The sequence below is a fragment of the Pleurodeles waltl genome, chromosome 7 (assembly GCF_031143425.1).
Source record: "Pleurodeles waltl isolate 20211129_DDA chromosome 7, aPleWal1.hap1.20221129, whole genome shotgun sequence".
Classification (NCBI taxonomy): domain Eukaryota; kingdom Metazoa; phylum Chordata; class Amphibia; order Caudata; family Salamandridae; genus Pleurodeles; species Pleurodeles waltl.
The window spans coordinates 1139112966-1139129595 of NC_090446.1; the positions used below are offsets into that span (position 1 = coordinate 1139112966).

A 16630-nucleotide genomic window follows, 5' to 3' on the forward strand; every position below is an offset into this window, starting at 1 on the left:
GCACAAGCTCTTCCTACATCGCTAGATGGGGGTGCACCATGTGACAAGCATGAACCCTGGTGCGCTCATGTAGCTTGGCCAAGTTGAGGTGGACAGCACATGGGCTCAAAGAGGGCTAGTAAAAACCGTTCAGCATATTTTATGGTGCATGAAGTGACCTGAGGAGATGACAGTTCCTGCTGTCACTGTCCTCAAGACGATAGTCAGGGATCTTGTGACAATAAGCAGCACCAGCTAAGCAGGAACTCTCCGGCGCAAGTCATCACCGTGAGAGAAAGAGGGTGTGATGTTTGGGGGCTAAGCAGTGTAATTTGCATGTGAGAGAGCATCACCAGTGTCTTGATTCCAGACCTGGGTGTCGAAGAGGAAGCACTGGCTTTGCAGACTTTGACATTATGAGGGAGGGTAATAAACTGATGTTTGATGTTGAGGAAAGACTACCCTAGACCTTGCGTTAATGTAGAAAAAGAAGTAGGACTTTCTCCAAGGTTGTTGGAGATCGACATGAGACTGTGTTGTTCGAGGATATACTCTATCATGAAGTCATGGGAAGTTGAAACATTGCCTGCACGGCATGTATCCAATGGTGATGTTACAACTTGACATTCAGTTGAATTATTAGCTTGGTTACTTTACATTTATGGAGTTTTTGTCATTCTAATATGCTTCTGTAATAAAATATGCTTTGTTTGCCACAAACTGTTAGGATAATTAGTTTGGGGAACAGTTTGGTTGGTGATTCTTATACACTGCAATGGTAATGGATGAGTTGGGTTAGTACGTTTCCAGATATGTTGAGTTCTGTGGTTTTGGATTTGCAGTCTATGCTAATGGTTGTAGTGTGCTGAATGCTTAGTGTTAAAAGACAGTTTGGAAGTTTAAATTATCCACCTGTAGGTTGTTTTATAAATTCTGTTTGAACATATTCTTTTGGCTATATATGGAGTCTAGTTAGCAATTTGGGGAAGAGGGTGAAGTACCCATCTGCAAAACAAAAGCGGGAAAATGTATCCATAAATCACATTACCTCAAAAGTCTGGGTGATAGCCACAATTTTCACCTGAGTGTTGTAAATGATAGCCACATATTTTGCCGAAGTCATCATCTGTACAAATGGAATATTTGAATTGGAGGCTGTCATCATTGTGTTCAGAAGAGGTTTTGAATTTTCTGGGGCAGTTTTCAGAGGGCCGGCTACTGGGTGAGCATTACATGCTTTCTTCAGCCTGACACTTGTTCATGTTGGTTTAGCCAGAAAGTGTGGATGTGTGTGGTTCTGAGGTTATGTATGTTGCTTGCGCAAGATGGACAAAGTGTGAGAGTTTGTTGTGTCTGTGTAAACTGGGTATTTCAGTACTGTGATATGGAAGTCTGGGGATTTTGTGTATGAGTGTTGCGTTTGGACAAGTCTTCTGTTGGATTCTGTTCAAGAGTTTTGAGGTAATGTGATTTATGGTTACATTTTCCCATTTTTGTTTTGTCTGTGCCTTGAATGTGTAGACTTAGGGATGATGGGAAACACTTTGTTGAAGGTAGCCAGCGGGATCCGTGCCCTGGCTGTCCTGTGGCTGAGTGTCCATGATTACATATCTTGTGTGCATAAATACTGTATGATGTCATTTTGAGTGTGCAGACATGTTGTGGTAGAGCCTCTTTTCTGAGGCATTAGCAAGACTTGCATGTCCTGGTAGTAACAACCTAGCTGTGGTATCATTTCTTTGGTTGTCATGAGGTGTGAGGTGCCTCATGTCTTGACCCATCGCAGAGTTTCTGTGACTGCTATTTGCTGTTTCCATGGGTATTGGAGAGTTTAACAGGTTGTGGTTGGGTGAATGTATAAATGAGACATGTTGAGGATTGAGTGCTGGTGAATAATTGTTCTTGTAATTTATATGGTTCTTGTAATTTATATGTAAGGGAATGACTGTTCTTGGTTTTGTTGCCTGTAGCATCCTGTGTGTTACCATTACTTGTATGTCTGAGCTAGTGTCCAGAATGTTGAAAAGAAATGATGTAACAGAATGTTGGTGTGTGGTCTGTAGTGGAAGCTTGGCGATAGGGGCAGTTGGAGGGAGGATGGGGAACTGGCAGGACCTATCTGCTGTTGCTGTAACCTAAGGGCCTAACATGAAACAAAGAAATTAACTCTTCCATATAAATTCTAATTTCCTCTGGGTCTGCTGCTTCAAGTCTCTATTGATGGCAAACAGTAGGACAGTTGAACCCTATTTGGGATGTTAGGAGAAGCCACTACCCCACGATCAGGTTGAGCTGTGAGAAACTCATTTTTCCCCCCATTCAGCTGACTTCAAAGGTTTAACTTTGGTTTTCTTTCAATGGATTTCCTTGTCAGCATGTGAGCTAAGGAAAGTTTTTCCAGAGAGGTTTAGGTGATCTAGAGTACATGGAGTCTCAGCAATGGGTCTTACCATGTTCTAAGTCTGTGTAAACAGTTTGCCTGACAATTTTCCTGAGCCCGTACCCTGAGAGAGATACTTCCTTTCTATGTACGTGAACACCCTGCGATGGACTTCCTTCTGTCCTTCAACATAATATATGGCATCTTGTGACATTTGTTATTGTCATCAGTGATAAGAGAGTCTGAAAGACAAACCAAACAAACTATGCATTCACCTTTCCAAAATGTCCTACTACCAAGTGAAAAGCACTCAGACAATTCAGGAAATAAGTAATGTAAAAAACATCTGAGGAGTGGGTCTCCTTGGTGAAAATAATAAAATGTGTTTGCTTTCTTCCAAAAAGGCTGTCAATTAGGAAGTTAACATCATGATATATTGAGTAAATTTGCTTTCAAAACAGTTTTATTATGAGGAATAGAGGTGAGATAAGGCATTACAAAGTAGCGCTTCCAAATGATAGTCACCCCCTTCAAATTCATAGGTTCTAACCCAGTTGTCAAGTGAAAAAATGATTCATGTTAAGGCCATGACTTAAAGAGACAGGCACCAAATAAAATAGCTGTTCAGCATCACACCATTTATTTCCAAGGCTGACTTGGAACTAGCGGTTCAAGCCATGTTTATCTTGCACATTAAAATAAGGGCTTCCCAAAATGCATCAGGCAGCTCTCAAAACCATGCTACATTTTACTGTTGCCGATGTCACAAATACTAAAACTTTAGACTGCAATTTGGCTTCCTTCAAAAGGCAAATGCTAGAAACCTTCAGCACATACAAGATAACATATATCACATACTGGGCTTCCACCAGCACACTTCAATTAGCTAGCTCAAAAACTGAACCTGTCTTCTGCTCAAAAGCCCCAGAAAAGCAAAGAACATCTGTAAATTGTGATTCCTCATCTTAGAAAGACAACTACCCTTGATCCTTGTCAGGAACTGCACTACAGAGTGCTCTTAACTACTCTTTGTTTTCAATAGTGTGTTATAAAAAACACAAACAATGTATATGCACACATTAAATACTACTATGTAATTAAAGGTTGGTGCCTATGTGCAACATTTCATCATCGGTTTTTCTTTTGCCGTGAGAATCAAAGTGGAATTTTTAACCACATGTATTTTATTGAGACCATTTTTTAATTCCAATAGACTCTTTAAAAATACAGAGCATAATGCAATCTATAGAAGTTTTCTTTATGATCCAGCAGATATGTGTAGATATTCTAATGTTCATGAATGTGAAAGAAAATCCCATATTGGAGCAATAGATGTTGCTTTTACCCATCTTGGTGGTACAGTTTTGATGAAAGTCAGAAGCATAAAAGGACTGCAAATACCCCTGGTATTGGTATTGCATCAAAACCATATAGGCTGACATAGCTGCCGTGTGCATCATCTTCGCCCAGTCTGGATTTTTGGATGAGCGTAGTTTCAGTACTTTGCAAATCTAGTTACTTAGAATGACAGGGCAAGCTGTAGGGCACACAATGGACATGAGAATATTTAGAGGCTACAGGGGCACAAGAAACAAAGATGGAGAGGAGTCTGGTTTAATAGATTTTATCTTAACCCTATTCAGCAGTATGCTTTTAATAAATGTCAAAAGCACAGCAAAGGCTTAGTTAGCTCTCTGCAGTGGGCATTGAAACCATCAAGATATCATGCAGGCACACAGCCATCAGTGTACAAATGAAACCTGTTAAGTTCTATATGTACACAAGGTCAGAGGAGAATCCAGCAGCATACACATGACAAGTAGCTAGAGGAAAGGATTGAGTAACAGTTGTTGGGTCCAAGGCCTGGTGAGTGCTGATTTTACAGTGCAGTATCTGACTATGATATTTTAACAATGTTATCAAAATGTAAAAAGCACACATCTGGAAATATTAATGTCTTTTAGCACTGTGAGCCGTTTTCATGTTGTTCCACTGTTTCCATGCAGACTGGACTTTGGTCAGAGTTGTCATATGATGAAATGTTTTGGTTATTAGGTTCTGGTTCATTGTGAAGACAGTGATAAATACAGCAAATTGCCATTTGAACATTAGGTTCAATGCAGGAGGAACATAAGTGATTATATCAGATGGTGGGGTGACAGTATCTCATTCACTGAGCTGTGGCTGTATGATCTTACTGTTGGAGACGTACAGATGGAGAGTTTTACTTTTGCTTACAAACTCTTAGGTCGTTAGGCTGGTCAGCACCTGGTAGTCTGTGTATGATGCTACTGGAGATGTAGCATGTCTGAGCTGTGCAGCGTATGTGCAGCGTATGTCTGTGTTGATCACTCTAATGTGTCCTGCTGCTTCTGTCATGTGGCCATATTCTTATTGGCTAGGTCAGCCGCTTGACTCAATAGTAAGATTATCTTATTTAATACAAAGCTTTATAAATTAGCTGATACTGGTTGCATTTTTAACTTATTATAAAGGCAGATCGCTGACAACAGAACAAACTGTCATGTTGTGATGTGGCAGTGCTGAGGGGAACGGCTTGTCATAAAAAAAACACCTATTATACCATTCTAGATATTCCACATCAATATGTCAACTAGTCACCTCTTACCTCACCATCTGCACCTCCTGCCTCTTGTGCCAGATTACGGAAGAACTCATCATCCCCAATTGACCTGTGAGACACCGAAGACACCAAGGAAATTGTAAGAGCAAAGCTGCAACTTAGGCTCACAGCACGTAAACACAGAATAAATATAATGCTCTGGGGTCATACCTGGTTTCAACCTCGAGATCTGCCCTCCATTGGCTTAAAGAACCACAACTGCTGCCCAGTTTAGGCACAGTAATCTAAAGCTCTGCTCCCCCAACTTTTAATTACCAGAACGGGGAAAAAAAAGCCTGATTGATCTTAGTGATCTGGGAGGTTGCTCTGGGAACCTCCAAGAGCTATATATTTTCTCAATATGTTCAAAACATACTGGAAGGAAACGTTTTTTACCTGTAATCGTGGTTCTCTTCCAGGGAAATTAATCAGTTCATAAGCACTGAACTGTCCTGCCCTGGAGCACTTTGCAAATTTATATATATATATATATATATATATATATATATATATATATATATATATATATATATATATATAAACTGGTGCAGTGTAATTGCACACCAAGGGCCGCACAACATCCAAATGGGCTCTTAAACTTTTAGAGTCAAAAACCACTTGTAATTAATTTCATCGGCTGCTATTTATTGAAAAAAGTTTAAATGCAGGTTAAATTCGAACCGCATAAAAAGATATAAGAAGCACAAAAGGAAATCAATAATGTGCCCACAATGAACAAACACACGCTGTCCCAACCAAATGTCAACGCGTTTCGGCAGAAGCCTTCAACAGGACATTGGCAGACATTTTTACACCCAACTATTTAAACCCTATAGTCCTTCTTTGTTGTTAGCTACATAGCTAGAGGGAAGTGCAAACGGAGCGGCCATTTTATAACATAACAGTTCTGGGTTTAAAAGTTAGAAAATGATAATCCTGTGCTTTGATGAAATATAAACTTCAAATATAACATTGTGTATTTCTTTTATGTTGTAATGCAATATCACATATATGATATGATCGCCTGTAAATACATGAATGATATATAGTCTTAATTGATAATTGTTAAATACAGGGAAAAGAACAACCCATATATAAGGTTTTTTCTCTCTTTCTCTTCCTTTTTATTTCACTCTAATGTCAAAGTATAGTCCACTTTTTACTTGATAGTTTTGAAAGCCTGATATATAAATAGATAAATACATAAATATGTGTACAATAACTTAATTACAATACAATCAATATACAAGCTATAAATAAATAAATAAATTGAATAATTCCAATCGATTCTTATCAAGAAAATGGCAATAATAAATATAAAAAGGACAGATATATAAATAGATGGTAATAACCACAATTCTATACAATTTGTGCTAATATATAAATATGTCAATTAATCTTAATAACAATATCAAATTCAATTATAGATAGATTGTTACACAATACATAAAATTGATCATAGTCCTCTAGATGTTGATATACTGTCAAAAGGAAAAGATTATTGTGTCCATAACACAGGCAAAACTATCATTAATTTTGAAGTTGCAAAGGAAACCCAACAAATTCAACAATAGGAATATATATGTACAGACCGCAAGAACCTCCCTCAAAAATGTGTACTACAGTGCAAAGGTAAATTAGATGAGTGTAACACCATAAAGAAAATTAATAGTGTGATAAATAAAATAACAAAATAAACTAAGTTCCAATCCGGAAATCTCATTAACCAATAGAGGATCCTAAAAAGCAATATTTTAAGTGTCAAATGAATTTCATGTTTTCTACTGTAAAAAAGTATAAAAAGGACTTAAAATCTCACAGATGTACATGAAGCTCTGCATCCAAATTATGACCCCAGGGGTTTTCTGTGCCTAAAAGTAGAATCATTTTAGACTCAGTTTGTCTCAGGTGGGCAGTTCTATTACCCCCCGGGGATGAGCAGCAATGGTTTTAACACCATCAAATGTTAAAGAGCTGCAATTGCCTTCATGTACATCCCAAAAGTGTTTAGCTAAGGGGTAAGATGGATCATGATTCTTGATAGCTCTGAGATGTTTTAAGAACCTGACTTTCAATTTATGAATGGTGCTGCCTACATATTTTTTATGACAACCACATTCAATAACATATACGACATATTCAGTTTCACAAGTGGTGCGATCTGTTATGTCACAAATGTTCCCTTCGAATGTAGTATATGTATGAGTGTTTTGTGCATATAGACAGGATTTAAAATGTCCACATTTCCAAAAACCAAGACTTTTCTTAGCTAGCCAAGATGAATTAGCTTTGGAACTGAATAGACTTCTGATGAGATGGTCACCTAATGATTGAGTTTTACGATATGTGATATGTGGATGAGGACCTATACTGTCCTTTATAGCAGAATCATGTCTCAAAACATGCCAATTTGTTTGTATGATGTTATTTAGTTGTGAATGTTGGGAATTTAATTCCAAAAACAGTCTAGGTGAAGATCCATCATTTTGGTCTTGATTGTTGATGCTACCAGATTTGAAAAGCAGTTTTTCTCTAGACATGTTCAGGACCCTCAAATGAGCATCTTTGAGAATCTTTAAGGGATACCCTCTCTCCAGAAATCTCTGTGTCATAGTAACAATTTCAGTGTTGAAGCATTCATCATTAGAACAAATTCTACGAGCCCTTAAAAATTGACTATATAGAATGCTCCAATTCAAAGCTTTAGGGTGGCCGCTATTACCATGCAGAATTGAATTACAAGCTGTTGGTTTACGAAAAATAGTTGTCTGTAAGCTGTCCTTTTGTACAGAAATCTGGACATCAAGAAATTCTATAGTTTGAGCACTATATTTTAAATCTAAATGAATATTAAGCTCGTTGTTATTCAAGATGTTAACATATTGTCTAAGAGAACCTTCATCCCCATCCCAAATGAGAAAGAGATCATCCATATATCTGACCCATAGTACCACTTGTCCCATGTATTTGCTATTGGAGTCAGACCAAGCTATCTCCTTCTCCCACCAGCCCATATAAAGGTTAGCGTACGTGGGAGCAAATGAAGCTCCCATCGCAGTCCCTTGTTTCTGCAAATAATATTGATTGTCAAATAAAAAGGCATTGTGGGTGAGACAGAATCTTAGCATGCTAACTAGCATGTTGGTGTGTTGAAGGAATTCAATTTTGCGAGTGCCCAAAAAATGACAACATGCTTGGATACCATAATCATGCATGATAGAAGTATAAAGTGCAGTCACATCCATGGTTACCAATAAATAATTGGATTGCCATGGAACATTATGGATCTTGGCTAAAAAATCATTGGTATCTCGAAGATAGGAGGGCAATTCAGTGACATAAGGACATAAGAAGAGGTCCAAAAAACGGGAGGTGTTTTCTAATAGGGATGAGTTCATACTAACAATAGGTCGACCAGGGGGATGTTTTGTATTTTTGTGAATTTTTGGTAGGAAATAGATACAGGGAGTTCTAGAAAACATGACTTTAAGATAAAGATATTTGTTTTGGTCAATCAGATTAGTGTGCCAACTATCGAGCATCTCCAAGTAGATGGTTTGATATTCATTAGTAGGATTGGTAGTTAATTTTTGATAATGCTGTTTGTTGGAAAGTTGATAATTAGCCTCCTTCGTATAGCTATTAATATCCATAATAACAATGTTCCCTCCTTTATTGGAGGGTTTGATGACAATGGTATTGTTGGATTTGAGCTCATTTAGATCTTTCCAATCTGAGGCTGAGAAATTAATTCTCTGAGCTTTTTTCATTTTAATACTTTTCCAATTGTTACGAAAATGATCAATATCATCAACAACCAATTCATAGAACATATCAATCATATTACCCGTAGGTAATTGGGGATTGAATCTACTGGAGGGTTTTAACATACTGGCAGTGGTCTGATTAGTAACAAATCCCATATCTGTCAAAATGTTGTTATCTTTACCTGTATCATTGCTAACATCATCTACACAACTCAACTTCCCAATTTCTACTAAGTCAGGCACATCATTGATATGAAACCCAGATAGAATGTCTACATTTGTGTTAGGACCAGATGTAGTGGCCCGTGTTTTTTTAGAGAAATGTTTCAACAACCGCAACTTGCGTGTGTATTTATACAATTCTATTCTGGTGTCAACATAATCCCAGTGATTGTCTGGACAAAAACTTAACCCTAAATTTAGAATACGTTCTTGATTCAAAGTTAGTTGTACTTTAGAAATATTTACAATAATGTTGGGATTGTCGGATCGAAAAGTCCCCTCTAGTCTTGATATTTGTGATTTCTGCCTCTTCCCCCTCCGCGTCTTGTACCTCCTCGACTTCGTCCTCTGCCCCTGTTTGATTGTGGCGTGATTGATTGTAATAATCTCATTTCCCCGTGAAAATCCAGTTTATTTGCAGAAGCTTCATCAGCTGATGAGCTTAAGTCAGAGCTGTCTTCTACCGAATTAGCTGTCACATTGGAGCTATCCGTTGTTACGATTTTGTCTTGTGCTCTGAATGTATTATATTTACGAGCAAATGTGTAGATTCTACCTACTTCATAGTCTTTTTTATCTCTATTAAATTTAGAGGCCTTACAGAGTTTAATTTCATCCTCTTTTTTGGCAATGCGTTCTTCCATCTTCATCAATAGTTGTTATATCTCTGGGGAGTTACCCATTTTTTTCTAGTTCTTTAGTTTAAAGTTCAATTTTGTGGGTTTGTTCTTCCATACGTCGTTTTGATTGAATAATCAGGGTGTCCATTAATTTAACTGAACATTCAGATGTATGTACTCTCCATTGTTCCAAGAGATCAGGATCTATATCACCAAGGGTGGGTAATATTAGGATTCTTAGATCTCGTGGCACACAACCGTTTTGTATATATTTAGTCAGCGAGGTCATTTCCCACCATTTTTTCAATTCTAAGATTCTTGCCTTTTCTAATTCAAAAATAATATTGGCTGCTGTGCGTGTTGATAAATCCGAAGCCGATAATGTTCCAGGAGCACTGTCAAATAAAGTAGTGGCAGCCTGTTCCCACAGGGCTTTCCGATTGGCCATAGTACGTTAAATAATTCAAAAACTAGTAAGTTAAATCCACAATATTAGAGGTGCACCGGATAGCACAGTTATAGATTCAGGTTGCCAATCTATAGATCTATAAAGTGACAGTCGTCTATTGAAAGTCAATCCCAATATGAAAATTCAAAAAAAGAAGAAAAAAGAAGTTCTAAAAAATTCCGTTCCAAAAAATAGAATCCTAAAGATGTAAAGTCTAGAGCACCGGACCGTTAACAATGGGACAGCGTGTGTGAAAAATCAAAGTCAAAAAGCAAGCCGATAAAACTTGGTGGAATGCACTCTACAAAAGTTAGTTGCACGAGCATAACATACACGATGTGAAATAAGGAGTATGGATGGATGATTCAAATATGTGACTATAATCGTCCATTCGAGCCGAGCGACGTTATACATCCAATAAATATGTCAGAGCCACCCCCGTCGACGATCCTCCTTACCTCTGAGAGAAATACAACTCTCTTCGGCAGCTGCGATAGTCCTGCGGGGGAGCAACACTGTATCCAAACGGCGCGATGCAGCGTGAAAATACTCCTTTGAAAAAAAGTCTGGTAAGATTGTATCACGCGCACTCCAAGCGGCGTGCTAGCCCTATATATAAATAAAACCTAAATGAAATTTGTCAATTTTCACTAGACCTCAAAAAAAGATTTTATATATATATAAAATATTTCCTAATTGTGGCAGACATAATAATGTGTTTAGAAATATCTGCCACAAATTGCTCTTTTTAAAAACTATAGGAAAAGAGCTCCATTGTTAAACAGACTATCCAGGTAGAACATTAAACTTGCACTGTACTTTTAAGAGTTCACCTTGCTCGAGTGTTCCGTCATGCACCAGGGGTGACAGTTGTCTGTTAATTTATCCAGCTCCCATTAGGAGGAACCTGGAGTTCTGCCTTATTTGGCTCTATTTTTCAAAATCCTTTTAGAAAGCTTCCTTAAGCATTTCCACTCGATATCCTTTACAACTAGAGGGATAATCCAGTTTATTATGGCAGGAATTTTTAATCTTTTCCAGTCATAAAAGCCTTCACTCTTTGTGAAGTGCCACAATTGTGGCAATAAAAAGTGTAGACAACCCCTCACGGGCGCTGCATAGGATGCCTTCCAGAATATCATCATCCAGAAACTTGTGAACACTGCAGGAAGAATTTCAGGCGAACACTGAAAGATAGGCAGAGGATTAGACTGCTGGGCTTAAAGAGAGGCATTAAGATGCATCCTTAGGACATCAGAGGCAGCATGGGTGTCATTTAGCACCTACCTCTGTATATTCTTCCTGCTCTAAAGCCTACCCAAAGAGTGCAAAGAGTGCAGAAAGACACATGAAAAATGTTGTTCCTATTCAACATTGAGGACAGGTATAGTCACAACTTGCTCGCCATCAAGAAGAGGTTTTTATCTGTCAAGAAATTACACTAAGTCAACATTGAGACCACAGTCCATGCCAAGGTAGGGTCCTCTGTAAAATCCTCCATCAACATCAAGAAAGTCGCCACTGACATTGAGACAACCACTATTTACGCCAAGACCACCACCAACGTCAACATAGAAAGAACTGTCTCATTCAGCATCAAAATCTCTGTTCTCTGCTTCACCATCACGTAGACATGCAGCAGACTTGCTTAGCCGGCTAAAAAGAAGATTAGTACTGCATGCCTCAAATTCTGAATATTCTAAAACAGTGGTTCCTAACCTTTTGTTCCGGGACCACTGGAGGTCAGCGTAGCCTCCTCAGGAGGTCTGCAACTACTTAGAAAATTAAATAAGATTAACAGATTAGGTCCCCAGTTTTCAGTACCTACTAAGTGGTGGGTCACCATGTTCCAATAATGATTTAGTGGGGGTCCCCGGGATCCAGTAATGATAACATGGGGGTTCACAGAAGTCAAAAGTATGGGAATCACTGTTCTACAGCACAGGTAGATGTTTGCCAAGGAAGTTTTAAAAGATTTCAAATTGTGAGAGTAGCAACCTTATCCAAGTGTTAGAGACCATACTGAGTACGACCCTGCGGCAGCTATTGCAATAATCAGTTTTACTCCTAGCTAAAGCACTGTTTATACCATTAGCTATGTGGAAGGTAGACGGGTATTTCAGTCCAGAACCTGGTATCTTATAGGTGTGACGGAGAAGAAAATTTCCAGACACTTATTGAGATTGCATGGTGTAACACTTTACTTTGATTGTCATTACCTTGATACAACTATGAGTCTACTCAAGATCACATGGTTTGCGACTGTAAAACGTCTCTTTTTCAGGTATAAAAGCTGTCTTATAGGTAAAAATTTTTATCTATGACCTGTAAAAGATTTTTGGGATCCTTCCCGAATCGTGCATAACAGAAGGCATGAAAGGGCCATTCTCCTCTTATTTCTGATTTGGAAAAGAATATAGCAATGGTTTTGGACCACAAGTGCAGTCGCAAGCCACGGTTGAGTAACCAAACCTCAAGCTGGGGTGGTTCAAAAAGGAGATGGTTTCAGCAGCCTTGGGGCTCATACATTAGTACCAAATGTGAAAAGTTATTTTGTTTAAAAAAAAAAACAGAGCACCTGTGCCTCGAATTAATACAGACAGCTTTTATGGAAAAAAATCACATTTTTGGAAAGCAAATACAGGGATGAGGATCATAGGTTACACCTTGTCTAATTAATATTCATTAGACAGTTCGTTTTGGTAACCCCTTGTGAATGGACAATTTACAGTGCAATTTATAAGTACACAGGCCACAAGGCAAACTGTAAGCCACACACTAACTGGTTTGAAAATGGGAATGTATATTACACATCTCTGGATTGTCATTTGGGATGATAAGCCTGGCCCAGGGTTCCTTTTTTGTAATTCAAATCAATATATGCTTATTAATGTGATAAAATAATAAATATTTGCTAGGATTAGGGCATATTAATTTAAGCATTTCACATTTATCAAGGTTTCCTGTTTTATTAAAATGAATTGATATCTATTGGAAATGGCCCTTTCTGCAATTTTTGCCTTTCTCCTCCTAGTTGTGTGACCATCTTTTTTGTTAGACCTAGGACTCTGAGCACTGCTAACATTTACAAAGAAGCTCCAACAGAAATGGTTATATGAGCTTTATTCAGGAATCAATGTACATCCAGCCATCCTGTGGAAGACTTAAGTTTTATTTTCCCCACGTTCTGGAACTGTGTTCAGATTACTTAGCAACTACAGAATCAAACGTCATGTTTATTACAATTACCATCAGAACATAACGTAGCATGTCGTAGTTTGGACTCTTGCTCTGAGCAAGACTGCTGGTTTAGGGATGACAGTACTTTTGTTTGTAGGCGACTACGTCTTTCCTACAAGTCGCAACTGTTGTCCCAACCTTACCAGCTCACAAGCAGCACCTCACCATAAACACAATAGTAAAAGGTGATTTATGGCAGCCGTGTGCGCATGGACTCGAAAATAAGATATCTCAGGGAGTGTCGTGGTTAAACGGAGATTACCCTTTTCTCACAGATATATTATGTCCCATACAAACACAGGCAATGACACAGATGCAGTAAAGTTACAATAGTTTTTATTTAACATAACTGCAATTTGCGATAAGTTGCATGGGCTACAATGATTAGGATAATGAATAAAGCAAGAAATAGTATTGTGAAGATGAGAGTCATTATTACAAAGACCCCCACCATCTTGCAATACATAAAAAAGATATACAAGATGTATTATGCCCTAATACCCTAATGTGAAAAGGCCTAACCTCCTACCTAAAGGAGAGCTGGGTTTGTTAAACCTAATCTGCCAATGCCATGTCCATGAGAGGAGCCCCCAACCCTCGTTACCTTGGAATGAGATCTCTATCTCAGACTCCGCCGGGACACGAAGACTGGGTCAGCGTCAAGACGACTGCAGCATCGGTATCAGCAATGGTGGCGATGCCCTCTGGTCGGAATCCCTCTGATTATCTGTCTAAAGTGTGATGTATTTATACAGATCTACAAGGTTCCCTGACGTAGGTGTGTTTCTAAACAATAGATAACAGACATGCTTGGGACGGCAATAAATATCAACAATCCCTCGAAAGTATAGAGAGGGAAAATCCCTAAGTGTGAACACCCACTGTTTGTTTGTCTTTGGTGCTTGATCTTGACGCCTTGGCGCGGTGACACTGATAATGTTACCCATAACAAGTGGCCTAACTATAAACAAGGCAGCCATCTTAGAAGAAATAAATAATTAAATGGGCTAAGACAGAGCAAGCTAAGTAGGTTAAAAGTCACTAGGTGACGGGGGCACGAGTCTACAAGCCAGAGGCTAAGCTAACTCCTGTTATCCCATTAAAACGAACTAGGATTTACTACACCCTCCCCATTGCCGTAACAGGTATGACGAAGGAACAGGAACCCAAATGATAAAACTTGCTTCTGAACTAAAAGCTAAAAGCAAAAAACAAGCTAAAAAAGCTGTAGCATGTGTTAAAAAAATATGTTAAAACAAATCTTCTAAAATACATACAGAGACGTTAATGTCAACTATGACAAGCACAGCGTGCAACACTTTCAATTTAAATGCATAATTTTGAATCGGGAATGGCAATTCAATTTATCAAATCATTTGTTATACGCATGATCTTGAAGAATGTCATCGAAGTCACCAACCAAGGACCTAAACAATGAGTCAACATCGTCCGATGTTAAGTCTAGTACTGGGCGGACAAACAGATCCACAGAGCAGAAGTGAGCCGTATTTTCTGGTGTATCGTTATCCGTTGCAGTGTCCTCATCCATGGTAGATCTAAAAACGGAAGGCACATAGGTGGCCTCGCGGAGCAACCTCAGTCTCAAGGGCCATGACCGTGTATGAACCCTCATCGGGGACATCAGCAGTTCGTGGTCCACAGGAGATATGCAGCGGAAGACTGGTTGTACACACCAGAGAAGGGGCCGGAATGACAATGACCAGTCATTCTCCAGTTCCACCAGCAAAGGTGCACCGAAGATCCGAACCATGCGCTCACGGCACAGTGGAGTTGGTGGGAGCGGCTCCCTTGCTCTGCGTTGCTGGAAAGAAGCAACCACTGCGAATCAGAAGAAATAGCAGTAGTAGTCTGCCAATCAAAGCCGAAATAATTGGAAAGCCACCAAACACACTTGAAAAGAGAAAATGGATGGCTGATGGGATGACTCCGAAGACAGTCTGGAAGATGGACACGAAACCAGACCCGACAGCCTTAAAGAAATGAACAATCCCAGTGGTGCTCGAAGCATTGAATATTCTGGATACCAGTTCTCCAAAGTGATGGGGGAAATTGGTATTTAAAAGGGATTGTATCTCGGCTGATGATCTAGCAATCTGGAGAGCAGACGTCTCCTTTGCGGATGTCAAGGTGACCTGTTTTTGAAACAATAGCGCCTTTAGCTTACTCAGCTTGTCGTAATTCACAATAATATTATCTATGTGGGGCCACATGTCAGATACTTTAATCTCTCGTGAGGGGGGGAAACAAAACATGTCCACAACACGTAACGACCTTCGAGACCGAGATTGCGTAGGCAATTCCGGGTCGCATGCCGCAACAACTTTGATCGTTCAGTACAACATAACTTCCATTTGAAAGTACATGAAACACCGGACGAATCAAGGGGACGGGAGTACGCTTCAGAAAACAGGCCAAATTCGCGACCCCTGCATTGCAAAGACCGTGACTGTTTGCATATCATAGAATGACGAACAGCAGTCTCACATTGGCTTCCGCTAAGAAAGACCTCCCTTTCGCCGTTCAGACATCTATAGTCAAAGGGCAACTCCCACTCTTCCTTAATAAAGCTATCTCATCGTTGCTCATATCGTCCCACTGCAAGATGTTTCAGGCAGCTCGAGAAACGAAAGGTCGAAATCGGTAAATTAATAATGCCGTGTAAGAGCCAGATAGTTGAAGGACTCTCTGCTACCGTGAAGGGCAACTTATCTAATTTCTCTACTTGAAGCAGGGTGAAACTAGCCTCCCTCTTAGCCATTGTCTCTTGTTCCTTGGAAAAATTAAAAGCAGTGAAGAATTCACTCCCATTAATATACTTCCATGGAATGTGGCCAATTTTCAGTGCCTGTAACGTCCAACCTAGCTGCATGATGGAACGTAGCTGTGTTTGCCCATGATATAACCGGGACAAGTCTGTCTGAGTGATATCAATAGCAGACAACACTATATTTGATAGTGAATAAATCCTGTTGGACTGTGTATTCATGCCGTTGTCGACAACAGCTAATGTTTTTTCCAAATTTTCCTTATCTAGTTGCCTTAAACGCGCAGCAGCCTCAATTTGGGAAAGTTTCCAAATTTCATTGTACATAGCATATAAAAAACATTTTGAGCGCTGTTTTCTGGGACCCAGCAGAAAATCCTGCAAGTCTATATCTTCAGAAGGAGTGTTCAGGTGTTTCTTAACTGCGGCTAACCTGTTTGTTTGCACCCATTGCTGGCACAGCTTACCCACACTGTATGTCGTAACTATACCTGTATGTTGACCCGATATAAAGCGAGGGTCTGGCCTGTTAATTGAAAAAAACCCTGAAGAGTTCAAAAAATGGC

General features: G+C 39.2%; 1 protein-coding gene across 3 annotated transcripts in view; it reads right to left on the reverse strand.

Moving 5' to 3' along the window:
* FBF1 (Fas binding factor 1) overlaps window positions 1-16630 on the reverse strand; it is a 506392-nt gene that overhangs the window by 440026 nt on the left and 49736 nt on the right. For all 3 annotated transcript variants that reach the window (XM_069200193.1, XM_069200194.1, XM_069200195.1), the window contains exon 6: window positions 4989-5052. In XM_069200193.1, coding sequence (XP_069056294.1) covers window positions 4989-5052 — 64 coding nt within the window. The remainder of the gene's footprint in view (window positions 1-4988; window positions 5053-16630) is intronic.